The 12681-nt window shown below is 43.1% G+C and overlaps 1 protein-coding gene across 10 annotated transcripts in view; it reads right to left on the bottom strand.

Moving 5' to 3' along the window:
• Positions 1-3909, bottom strand: part of DGKE (diacylglycerol kinase epsilon) — a 49850-nt gene extending 45941 nt beyond the window's left edge. For 4 of the 10 annotated variants that reach the window (XR_004347542.1, XR_004347541.1, XM_032616748.1 and 1 more), the window contains exon 1: positions 2700-3610. Coding sequence is in view for 8 of the 10 variants with exons in the window: in XM_032616748.1 (XP_032472639.1) it covers positions 2700-3154 (455 nt within the window). In the remaining 2 variants the exon portion in view is untranslated. Of the gene's footprint in view, positions 1-2699; positions 3611-3722 lie in introns of those variants that run through there. The other 6 variants (XM_032616749.1, XM_032616746.1, XM_032616750.1 and 3 more) reach the window with 4 other exon arrangements.
• Positions 3910-12681: the final 8772 nt, after the last annotated feature.

Below are 12681 nucleotides of genomic sequence, written 5' to 3'. Positions count from 1 at the left end.
TCTGGTCTGTGTTTAAAGGCTGTAAATATTTATTCTGTTCCTTTTTCCAAAATATCTCACTCCTACAGAAGGTCACAGCAGACTGTAATCCTGCATAAAATTATCTGCTAAAATAAATCAGAATATTATAAAATACATACTACTTCAGGACACTTGCTCTCTTCTCCTGGGAATAATAAACACTTCCTAAATTATACAGGAACCATTTTTACCATAGGTGAGGAGTTCCAGCATGCTGGGAACAGACTGCTCAGTAACCAGTAAGAACAAGCTAAGGCAGAAAAGGAGACCTATCACTGACATGTTCACTGTGCTCAAAGGAGGGAACACAAAATTAAGGACAGAGGCTCATGTTTAAGAAGTACATAAATATAGCAGTGGTTCTTAAACTTTAGAATTATCTGCAGGGCCTGTTAGGCAAAGATTGTTGGTTGCCAGCCCAAGTTTCTGATTCAGTGTGTCTGGGCTGGGGCTAACACTGCCAGGAAAAATAGAAGATGCTCAGTTAAATGTGAATTACAGATAAACAACAAACAATTTTTGGTCTAAGTATGTCTCAAATATTGTAAACATTTTATTTTGTATTAAATACAAATATTTTATTTAATTTTGTGTGCTAAATCTAAATCTGTGTTAGAATTTGCATTTGTAACAAGTTTCCAAGTGATACTGATGCTGCTGGTCTGGGGACCTTACTCTGGAGAACTACTGAGATATAGGATATGATGTCATCATTAAGAAGGAAAAATTGGGGGCAGGAGTGAGTAGATTAGGGAAGTGTTCCTGGAGTAAAGGGCACAAGATGAGTCATTAGGATGCCTAGAAGGACTTCCCTGGTGGTCCAGTGGTTAAGACTCTGCACTCCCAATGCAGGGGGCCAGGGTTTGACCCCTGGTCAGGGAACTAGATCCTGCATGCCGCAACTAAAAGTTCCCGCATGCTGCAACTAAGACACGGCGCAGCCAAATAAATTAAAAAAAAAAAAATCTTTGAAGGATGCCTAGGAGCTAGCCAGGAGGAGGATACTTAAGCCTTGAGGAAAAAAAGGGTAGTATGAAAAGGGTATTTAAAGGAAACCACAACCAGCCTGATGTTGCTGGTGCATAAAGTTTAATGCAGATGGTGGTAGATAAGACTAGACAGGCAGGCAGGGTCCAGAGAGCACGAGGACCTTGTATACCACGATAAGCATTTGGAGTTAACACTGAAAGACCATCACTTTAAGTGATGGGGGTAATTGAAGGGTTTTAAACAGAGCAGAAACCCCAATCAGATATGCATTTCTAGAAAGATCATTTGGTTGGAGAATCAGAGCATTATTATTATTTGTTAAGGAGTATATGAAATGCAGTTAAGATATTTATAGAAGCCATTTTAACCTAATTCTGCACAGACACAAAGAAGGGAAGGAAATAAAACAATATTCAATTCATGCCTTCTTTCCAACTAATCCCAATTCTCCAAGACTGAAGCTTAACTAGGGAGACAATTATGAAATTTTTTAAAAGCTCTAGCTCTCACTGATGCCAAAAAGACATCTAAATTTGAAAGATATCAAGTAAAAATGGTTATAAATCTCTGTAGTTGTTTAAAGCATATATTTTGGTAACTTTTAAAGTCTAAATCTTAAGTATAAAATTATTTAAAATAAGATTTAAAAATAATTGTTGATATAACAATGCTCATGCTAATTAAAAAAAGGATTTTTAAATAAAATAAACAAAATATAATCAAAAAAGTAACTTGCTATCTCATGCCAGCTTTCTATTTCTGTTCTTAAATATGTTTAGGGACTTTTCAACTTGTCAGAAACAAAACCCATCACAATGAAGATGTCCAGACTTAAGGCAGAGAAGAGGCTAGGGGTTAGTATTCCTAACCCTGTACTGGGGGTTAGAAATCCGGGATGCCAGTTCTACTTTACCACTGAGTAAATTTCTCTGAACTATCAAATTCTCTCAAATGTAAAATGAGTTAGAACAGATAATCTGCAAAGCAGCATCCCCTTTTATTACCAACCTCTAACATGAGGAAAGGACATCTTCACCTATTTTCAGACAATATTTAAGAACACAAATGTGTTGTCCAGTGTGTATTTAAAAGCGATTAAAATATTCTTGGATTAATCAAAGTCACTTGTCTAAGATGCTACAGGTCCTGAAAGACCATCTGGCAAAAGGAGTGTTCTTTTGGAGTGTATTTCACTATGGCACCGAATATAGATTAGAAAAGATACTTAAAGTGCTCCTCTGGAATGACACTTGTTTTCATTGTACATTCATAACACAACACCCAGGATGAATCAGTTTTGAGACTCCAGGGAAAAGTTAAATTTGTTCATACTTCATTTTTTCTCATGCAAAATGGAGCTAAACAATAGAAACAAAAGCTAAAATATAACATACAATGGCCATAAAGTATGTGGCACTTAGAGACCTCTGGATGAAAGTTAAGAGCTAAGTTTTATTACCCAAAAGGGCAAGTTGGCTAAGGAGTGTAGGCTAGATGAATCAACGAGGCAAATGACTATTGCAAAGCTGCCTCATTGTGTATAATACCAGGGCTATTTATTAGCTTGTGTCCTCTAAGTGGGCAGTTGAGGCCATCTGTGGAGATCAAAGCAGGCTGCTACGCCCACTCTTTGAAATCCTGACTCCCTCCAAGCATTGTGGGACAATCAATACCCACAAAGGCCGTACCTGTAATCGCAGAGCTTGGGTTGACTGCCGCATTGCTGCTTGCAAACCACACAGTAACTGCACAGGGGCACGTTGCCCCGGATCCAGTGGTGGTGCATGGCGTCCAGGGCCTTGCTGTCATTCTTGAGCATGATCTCCTTGCAGTGAAAGCGCTTGTCGGCCTTCTTGAGGCAGCCCTCGTCCACGCGCAGCCCGCAGCAGTCGCAGAAGGCGCCCTGCAGGATGTGCTGCGCGCACACGCAGCAGTAGGTGGGATGGCTGAACAGGTCCGTGTCGCGCCACCCATGCTTGCTCTTGCGGAAGATGTCCCTGCGGTGCAGCTGCCGGCGCGACCGCTGGAGGCTGCACCAGAAGGTGATGAACACGGGCAGCAGCACCGAGCACAGCGTCCACAGGACCAGGTGCCCGTCCGCAAACAGGCCCTCGTAAGGCGCCGGCTGCTTCTCCCCTTCCATCTTCCCCAAGGTCTATTTCTAACTAGGAGAGACACGGGCGGGTCCACCTCGGGCTCGCTGTCCCCGTCCCGCCCTCCTTCCTGCCTTTCAGGGGATCCCAAAAGCGCCGTCGGCCCAGGTGGCTCCGCTCTCTCCAAAGAGGGGCACGCGCGCCGTCTTCCCCGCGGCCCGACCCCAGTGCCTCCGGGTCGCCGCGCCGCGGACCTGCGGCGCCGAGGGGGCGGCGCCCCGGGCTGTCACGCTCCGTCCCCTCCCTCCTCCTTGGGCCCGGCCACCGCCTTCTCACCTCGTCCGGCACGGGGAAAGGCGCAATCACAATGTACAGGCCGCCCCCACGGGAAGGCCGGTGCGGCGCCTACTCTTTGGGCGCGACGGCGCGCGTGGGCCGCACGGAGCCTGCTAGCGCCCGTAACCACTAGCCCACACCCAGCAAACATACACGTACTGCAGCTCCTGGGCCCGCGCGGCCTCCCAGGCCCGCCCCCGCCCACCGCGCGGCCCCGCCCCTCTCGCGAGGCCTCGGGGGCCAGGGCCAGGGCCCCGACCCCACCCGCCCCTCCGGCCCTACCTAGCCTGGGGCGGTGGCGCGGCTCCCGGGGCCAGGTTTCGGGCCTTCCTCGCACCCTGACGCCACCAGGAGGCCTGCGGGGGCGTGCGGACGCCACTGGAGCTGCCCAGGTCCACTGGAGCCGCGGGCGAGGGCGGGGCCTGCGGCTAGAGCTCGGTGGCTGTACTGAGTGTAATGTGCGACCGGAAGGCCGAGAGGCCTGCGGCGGCAGGGCCTTGGGGACGGGGAGGAGGAGGAGGAGGAGCTTGATGGGAAGGTCGGCCCCCCCGTGGGCGTGGCTTAGGGAGAACAGTGGGCGGAGTAACAATTAGGTGGGGGCGTTAGAGAGGATGGATGGTTGAGTCTTCTGAGTCTGTAATCAGCGAGAGTTCTAGCATGAATGATTTACACAGTATAAATTAACCTTTTCTGTGACTTCCAGCCTCACTGGTGGAGGTGGGAGCTGGCGCAGTTTTGAAAGTTGTAAGGGAGAAAACTGGCAGTTTTGAGAGTGTTATGTTCCGATAGAACAGGACCATCCAAGTAAAAAATTGGTAGCTGTCACCTGCGCTCCCGCTAGTTACTTATTAAACAGAAAGCTGAGGGCTTACTATGTGCCAAGCACTGTGCGAAGAGCCCCAGCTCTCCCAGAGTGCCAGGACTGTTGAAACATGCCTAACAAGAAGGATTTATTAGCCCTGTTTGTAATGGCTTACTGCACCCCAGCTTCAATCTCTGCACTTACCACGCGCCATGCTAAATTTATCATCCCCATTTTACAGATGAGGAAAACAGAGGTACATGATTGTTGTCACAAACCCAGTGTTGGGGCTGAGATCACTTTGTTTTAACTTCGTCATCGAAGTTGCTTCAATCTAAACCATCAAAGAGAGAATTTCTCTTATTTTGTTACTTCTCTGAGAAACTGTGCCCTGGACTGTCTTGTTAAAAAGCAGATTCTTATTTCCTTTTTCAGGGATGAGGACTGAGAGTCTTCATTTCTAATAACTGGTCTAATGTTGATGGTTCCCAGGCCACACTTGGAGTGGCAATGCTGAAACATTTAATAACCTGGATTGTGAAGATTGAGGGAGGGCATGTGGTGAAATGGGAAGAGCAGTTAGATGGCATTATGAGGCCTGGGATCAGATTCCTGCCCTCACACATCTAATTGTATCTTCCTGTGCTTGTCTGTTCATCTCTCTGGGCCTCACGTTCCTCATCTGCCACATGGGACGGTTGGATGAGATCTCTAAAGCTTCCCTTCCCCTCTGATAGCCTTCATGTGTATGGAAATATCGTTGTCTTTTATGAATCCTAGTTGAGGCAGAGCCCTTAAATTAATTTAGATTTGGAAAGGTAACAAAAGAATATACTTTTAAAAAGTGAGGATTCCCCCTCCCCATTCCCATTATAGAACATTTGGGAAATACAGAAAAATATAAAGGAAGAAAAAGAATCATCCATCTCTCACCTCAAAGACACTCTATGTTTGAACATTTTGGCCTATTTTCTTCCATTATTTTCTATGGAAACAATGGATAACTTTTTTGTACACATAATTTTGATCATATGGTAGATATATTCTCTATCTAGCTCATTTTTCATTTAACATGACAAAATATCCTTTACATGTTTTTATAAATTTATATTTAATGGTTGCATAATATTCCATTCTATGAATACAGTTCACAGTTTATGTAACCTTAACTCCGTTGTTGGCTATTTAAGTTGTTTCTAAAATATTAGAAGCAACTGGACCGCCTGCCCCCAATGTTAGAACACAGAGGTCATCCAGGATCCCCTTCACCGCGCTCCTGTTTGCACCTTCTGTTTCCTAGGTCCTGTGATTTCCCCTTTCTTGGTGAATTCTCTAGTTTTTGTGGAGCACATCCTTCAGTAGCTTTTAGAGCAAGGGTACATGTGAAGCATATATATATACATTTTTACATCTTTATTGGAGTATAATTGCTTTACAATGGTGTGTTAGTTTCTGCTTTATAACAAAGTGAATCAGTTATACATATGTTCCCATATCTCTTCCCTCTTGCATTTCCCTCCCTCCCACCCTCCCTATCCCACCCCTCCAGGCGGTCACAAAGCACCGAGCTGATCTCCCTGTGCTATGGGGCTGCTTCCCACTAGCTATCTACCTTACATTTGGTAGCGTATATATGTCCATGCCTCTCTCTCACTTTGTCACAGCTCACCCTTCCCCCTCCCCATATCGTCAAGTCCATTCTCTAGTGGGTCTGTGTCTTTATTCCTGTCTTACCCCTAGGTTCTTCATGACATCTTTTTTTCTTAAATTCCATATATATGTGTTAGCATACGGTATTTGTCTTTCTCTTTCTGACTTACTTCACTCTGTATGACAGACTCTAGGTCTATCCACCTCATTACAAATAGCTCAATTTCATTTCTTTTTATGGCTGAGTAGTATTCCATTGTATATATGTGCCACATCTTCTTTATCCATTCATCCGATGATGGACACTTAGGTTGTTTCCATCTCCGGGCTATTGTAAATAGAGCTGCAATGAACATTTTGGTACATGACTGTTTTTGAATTATGGTTTTCTCAGGGTATATGCCCAGTAGTGGGATTGCTGGGTCATTTGGTAGTTCTATTTGTAGTTTTTTAAGGAACCTCCATACTGTTCTCCATAGTGGCTGTACCAATTCACATTCCCACCAGCAGTGCAAGAGTGTTCCCTTTTCTCCACACCCTCTTCAGCATTTATTGTTTCTAGATTTTTTGATGATGGCCATTCTGACTGGTGTGAGATGATATGTCATTGTACTTTTGATTTGCATTTCTCTAATGATTAATGATGTTGAGCATTCTTTCATGTGTTTGTTGGCAGTCTGTATATCTTCTTTGGAGAAATGTCTATTTAGGTCTTCTGCCCATTTTTGGATTGGGTTGTTTGTTTTTTTGTTATTGAGCTGCATGAGCTGCTTATAAATTTTGGAGAATAATCCTTTGTCAGTTGCTTCATTTGCAAATATTTTCTCCCATTCTGAGGGTTGTCTTTTGGTCTTGTTTATGGTTTCCTTTGCTGTGCAAAAGCTTTGAATTTTCATTAGGTCCCATTTGTTTATTTTTGTTTTTACTTCCATTTCTCTAGGAGGTGGGTCAAAAAGGATCTTGCTGTGATTTATGTCATGTAGTGTTCTGCCTATGTTTTCCTCTAAGAGTTTGATAGTTTCTGGCCTTACATTTAGGTCTTTATTCCATTTTGAGCTTATTTTTGAGTCCTTGCATGGTGTCTACAAATGTCTCTGTTCCACCCTCCATACCTGATTATTTATCTGCATGTAGAATTCCAAGTTGGAGATAATTTTCCTTCACACCATTAAAGACAGTTCTCCATTTCTGCTTGCTTTTAGTGTTGCTGTAGAGATGTCTGACATTACTCTTATTCCTGATCCCAAGAATGCAAGTTGTTTTTGCTTTCCTGAAACTTGTAGAATCTTCGCTTTTTCTCCAGTGTTCTGAAATTTCACAAAGATGTGCCTTGGTGTGAGTCTGTTTTCATGTATTTTGCCAGGTTTTCTGGACCCTTTCAGTCTAGAAGCTCATGTCCTTCAGTTCTGGAATTACTTTGTTGATTTCCTCCTCTCTATTTTCTGTGTTCTTTTTGAAACTTCTGTTATCTGGATGTTGGACCTCCTAGACCATTCTCTCTCTTTTTATTTTTATTTAATTAACTTATTTGTTTAACATTTTTATTGGAGTATAATTGCTTTACAATATTGTGTTAGTTTCTGCTGTATAACAAAGTGAATCAGCTATATGCCTACATATATCCCCATACCCCCTCCCTCTTCTCTCTCTTTTTAAAATAGACTTTATTTTTTAGAGCAGTTTTAGATTCACAGCAAAATGGAGCAGAAAGCACAGAAAAATTATCCACATCCTGAACCAGAGTGGCGTGTTTGCTACAATCCATAAACCTACATTGACACAGCATCATCACCCAAAGTCCATAGTTTGCATTAGAGTTCACTCTTGGTGGTGCACATTCTGTGGGTTTGGACAAATGTATAATGACATATATCCACTATTATAGTGTCATACAGGATATTACAGTGCCCACAAATCATCTGGGTTCTGCTTATTCCTTTCTCCCCAGACCCTCACCCCTGGTAACCACTGATCCTTTTACTGTCTCCATAGGTTTACCTTTTCTAGAATGTCATATCATTGGACTCATACTGTGTGTAGCCTTTTCAGATTGGCTTCTTTCACTTAGGAACGTGCGTTTAAGTTTCCTCCATGTCTTTTTATGGTTTGATAGCTCATTTCTTTTTAGTGCTGAATAATATTCCATTGTCTGGATGGACCACAGTTTATTTATCCATTTACCTCTGAAGGACATCTTGGTAGCTTCCAAGTTTTGGCAAATATGAGTAAAGCTCCTAGACACATCTGTGTACAGGTTTTTGTGTGGACATAAGTTTACAAATCCTTTGGATAAATGTCCTCTGTGTAAACATTTTTTTCTCAGTTTTTTTTTAATCTCTCATTTTTGCTCTAATATTCTAAAAGATTCTCATAGCTTTATTTTTGAATCTTTTTATTGAGTTTTTAATTTCTAAGAGCTTTTTTGTTGATTTGTTTTCTGAGTCTTACTTTTTTTACAGCATCCTATTCATGCTTCATGGGAGCAAAATTTTTCTCTCGTCTCTCGGAGGATACTGTTAGATATTTCTTTCCTTCCTCTCCTTGCCTGATCCGTGATTGCCTCAAGTTGCTTTTTCCCGTAGTTTCTTTTGTCTTCATCTTCCGTGTCAGAGGCTTTCTCAGATGTCTGATGATCCTCCCGGTGACTCTTAGGCACCTTAAGATTTGAGAACCGCTGCTAGAGTATCTCTTAATCCCTCAAGCTTGTCATCCCAACTGAAATCCCACAGAGAAAAACAACACATATTTCAGTATTTTTTTCTCCAGAAGAATTGGAGCTTTTCTCTTCCAGTTACAGCCTTAGCCATTTTCCTCAATGAAATATAACAGTAGCCTTAGAGGTGGTTTCACGAGTTATTCAGTCCATGCTCCATCCCTCATATGTTTATTTGTACCATCTTACATTCCTACACCTTTGCCAGTGCCGTGGTCATTCCTGTTTAGGCTGGAGAGAAGCCTTGCAATAGCTGTCAGGGACCTGGTGAGACCTTGGCCATCCTTACCTGCTGGGCAGATGTAAGTTGAGGCCAACGTCCTGGCCCAGAGCAGAAATTATAGCCTGCTCGGGGAAGCATGCAGCAGGCCAGAAAGGGCCCTGTCCAAGGCTAAACCGTCTTACCATTGTATTGCTGCTCCAGAGAGGAAGGTGTGTGTTTGTGTAGCAGGACTGAGGACACATGAAAGGAAACTCAGGGCGTGGGGTGTAGAGACAGAGCAGGGGAAAGCAACTCACACTTAAAAGGGGCCATATTTTATTTTCTAATAAAGATGTATTTTTATTTCAACAGTATATAAAATTATCTTAAGATGTGTTTGGTTAATCTCGATATCATTTGGTCATTAAAAATTTTTTTACAGGCTTTCTATCATGTGTCTGAGAATGGGGAGGGTGTGCAAATATAAAGAAGAGTGATTTCACAGAGAAGGAGGAATAATAAAACAGTAATAGTTTCCAGGTATTAGTTACTATATCTGTCAAGTACTTTACATACACTTTCTCTTTTAAGTCTCAAAACACCTTAAGATGTAAGTTTTATTATAATAATTATTATTTTTTAATAGTGAGTAAACAGTGACTTGGATAGTAAAGAAATGTGCCCAATGTCACACAGCTTCAGTGTGACACAGATAATAAGTTTCAGAGCCAGGATTCAAGCCCAGCTCTATTGATAACTCTGCAGCCCACAATCTGGACCATTATATCACTCAGTCCACACAGCAGATATTCTTTCACTTTTGAATGAAGTATCTGGCAGGACCCTATTATTAACTTAGACCCCAAAGCAGCCAGATTTGGACACGCTGACCATCCCATTATACCCCCTGTATCAGTTATCTGTTGTCAGAGTAGTGCTGTGTAACAAAGTGCTCCTAGCTCAGTGGCTTGAAATAATCATTTCCTCTTAAGGGTCTGCAGGTTAATGGGAGGCTCTGCTACAGGTGGTGGTAGCTGGAGGTCAGCTGAGTGAGGCTGGACTGGGCTGGGTGGGTCTGCTGGAGGCTGTACATCTGTGCAGACACTTTTCATGGGAGTTAATTCTGAGACCTAGCTTGAAGGATGGCAGCTGTCTGGGGGAAGCTCTTTTTGTAGCAATGGCTGCAAAATGCAAGAGGGTACCCCTAACTCTGCAAACACATTTCCTGCCTCTGTTTGTGTCATGTCTGCTACCATCCCATTGTCCAGAGCAAGTCACGTGGTTGGGCCCAAAGTTAAGGGGCAGGACTGCAAAGTCATATGGTGAAGAGCATAGATGTGCACTGGTGATGGTGAAGAACTGGTGCTAATAATTCGATCTGCCTAACCCAAACCTAACATCTGCCCACACAGTGTGCCTATAAATTAATGTGTGGGTAGGTACACATGAGATTTATGGAGGTACTGTTATGAATAGTATACAACAATTATATGTACATGATAAAAATGTAGAGTTTATAGTCTAGTGGGAAAGGGAGCCAAAAAAACTAATAATAAAAAAGAAAACAACTGCAAAAAGGAATGTTAGAATTTATTTTATTGGCTCTGGGCCTAAAGAATGTGGACACGTTATAATTCTCTTGAGACAGATTCAGCAGCTTTCTATAGGAAAAAAAAAAAAGATGTTCCCTTGTTTCTGAAGTTTCTTTAGCTCATAGGATTTGAAATCACTGTCTTATCCTATTGAAAGAGTATGCAGTGTGATGGTGTTGAGAACTTGATGGTGTCAGCTTTATCACTGATGTTTAAACACTTAAGGATTTCTTTTTAAAAGAGATGGGAAACCCACATGAATGAAAATATCAGTTATGTCAGGGTACTGTGATATGGGTAGTAGCACTCTTCCTTTATATATTCTTAAATGTTGTCAAATTGGTAATGTAGCTGTCCCATGTCTCAGTATCTGATGGGGACCTTCAGATCAATTAAAATCCTAGGAAAATAGTCTGAGGCACTGCAATGCCACCTCTCTCCACCTCCAATGGATTCCCTGGTATTCTTGGCAACTTCCGGAATGGTGAATGTTGGTGGCCTGAAGTGTCTTTCCCCTGACCTTTGTTGTCCCAGGTTCTTCTCTCTACTCTGCCACCTTGTGGATTTTTTGGGAATTGTGTCTTCTACGGTGAGCCCTGTTGACTCACCTAATTGATCTGGCTGACACTTTCCCTAGAAAGGAGCATAGGCAGGTAGAAGAGAATTCTCCCCACCAGAGTGACACTCACAATCAGGTTACCTTGCTCTTTCAGTTTTTCTATAGTTCCCCCTTTTGAGATGATATCTCCAGAGCCCACCTGAAAGGCATTTGAATGACCCTGTGAGTATCACACCTGAGGGGCCCTCTCCACCTGAGACCTTGAACCAGCATCCCAGGGTGGGATACAGGCTTTCTCCAGTCTCACTTCTCCTGTCCACCCAAGGTTCCCTTTTCTCTCTCTCTCTCTCTCTCTCTTTTTTTTTAAAATTAGAAAAGTAACACGAGACTTCCTTGGTGGTGCAGTGGTTAAGAATCCGCCTGCCAATGCAGGGGACATGGATTCATTCCCTGGTCTGGGAAGAGGGACTTCCTTGGTGGTGCAGTGGTTAAGAATCCGCCTGCCAATGCAGGGGACACGGATTCAATCCCTGGTCTGGGAAGATCCTACATGCCACGGAGCAACTAAGCCCGTGTGCCACACCTACTGAGCCTGCGCTCTAAGGGCCCGCGAGCCACAACTACTGAAGCCCCCGTGGCTAGAGCCTGTGCTCCACAACAAGAGAAGCCACCACAATGAGAAGCCCGCGCACCGCAACGAAGAGTAGCCCCAGCTCGCCACAACTAGAGAAAGCCTGCGCGCAGCAACAAACACCCAACACAGCCGAAAACAAACAAACAAACAAATAAATAAATGGAGAATATTAGAAACAATATTAAAAAAAAAGTAACATAAGCTTACCTAGAGCTTACGGTCCAGTGGAGGAGACAGATTTTAAAAAGTAAACAAAGACAACATTTACCCATTACGGGGAGTGCTGTGAGGTAGAGAGTCATGGTGGTTGTGGGGTGGCAGGGAACCTTCATTAAGTATGCTGGTAAAGACAGGCTTGCTTGAGCAAGAGAAATTACAAATTGAAACCTGAAGACTGAGAAGAATCCAGTCATTAAAAGAGGGAGGAAGAGCATTTGCAAAGATCCTGGGTGGGAAAGAGCTTGTTAAATTGAAAGTAACGAAGTGTAGCTGGATTGGCATGAGCTGGAGGGGTGAGCTTGGAGTGGGGTTGGAAAAAAACCACAGTCCCAGGTAACGCAGCGTCCTGTAGTGCATGGTAGGGTTTCTGATTCTGTTCTGAACCCAGTGGGAAGATAAAGAAAGACTCGTAAGCAGGGAAGTGATGAGGTCCAATTTATATTTTGTAATTCTGTTTTAAGAAGACCATCATTACTGCTGCATGGAGAATGGATTGAAGCAAACAGGGAGGGAAGCTGGGAGACCAGTTGGGAGCCTGGTGCAGGAGGCTGGGTGAGAAGTAGCAGTAGCCTAGACTCTGGTAGTGGCATGAGAGATGGAAGAATCTGGACCTACACTGTTCAGTGTGGTAGCCACTAGCCACATGTGGTTACTGAGCACTTGAAATGTGCAAGTATAAAATACACACCAGGTTTTAAAGACTTGGTACAAAAAAAAAGAATGTAAAATATCTGATTAGTACTTTATCTTGATTACATGTTGAAACAATATTTTGCGTATTTCATGTTAAATAAAATATAATTTAAACAATTTTACCTGTTTTTTTACTATTAAAAAATGTGGCTACTAGAAAAATTTAACTTATGTGGC

This window comes from Phocoena sinus, chromosome 20, assembly GCF_008692025.1.
Source record: "Phocoena sinus isolate mPhoSin1 chromosome 20, mPhoSin1.pri, whole genome shotgun sequence".
Taxonomy (NCBI): Eukaryota; Metazoa; Chordata; class Mammalia; order Artiodactyla; family Phocoenidae; genus Phocoena; species Phocoena sinus.
This window is presented reverse-complemented; position numbering and strand designations above follow the sequence as displayed.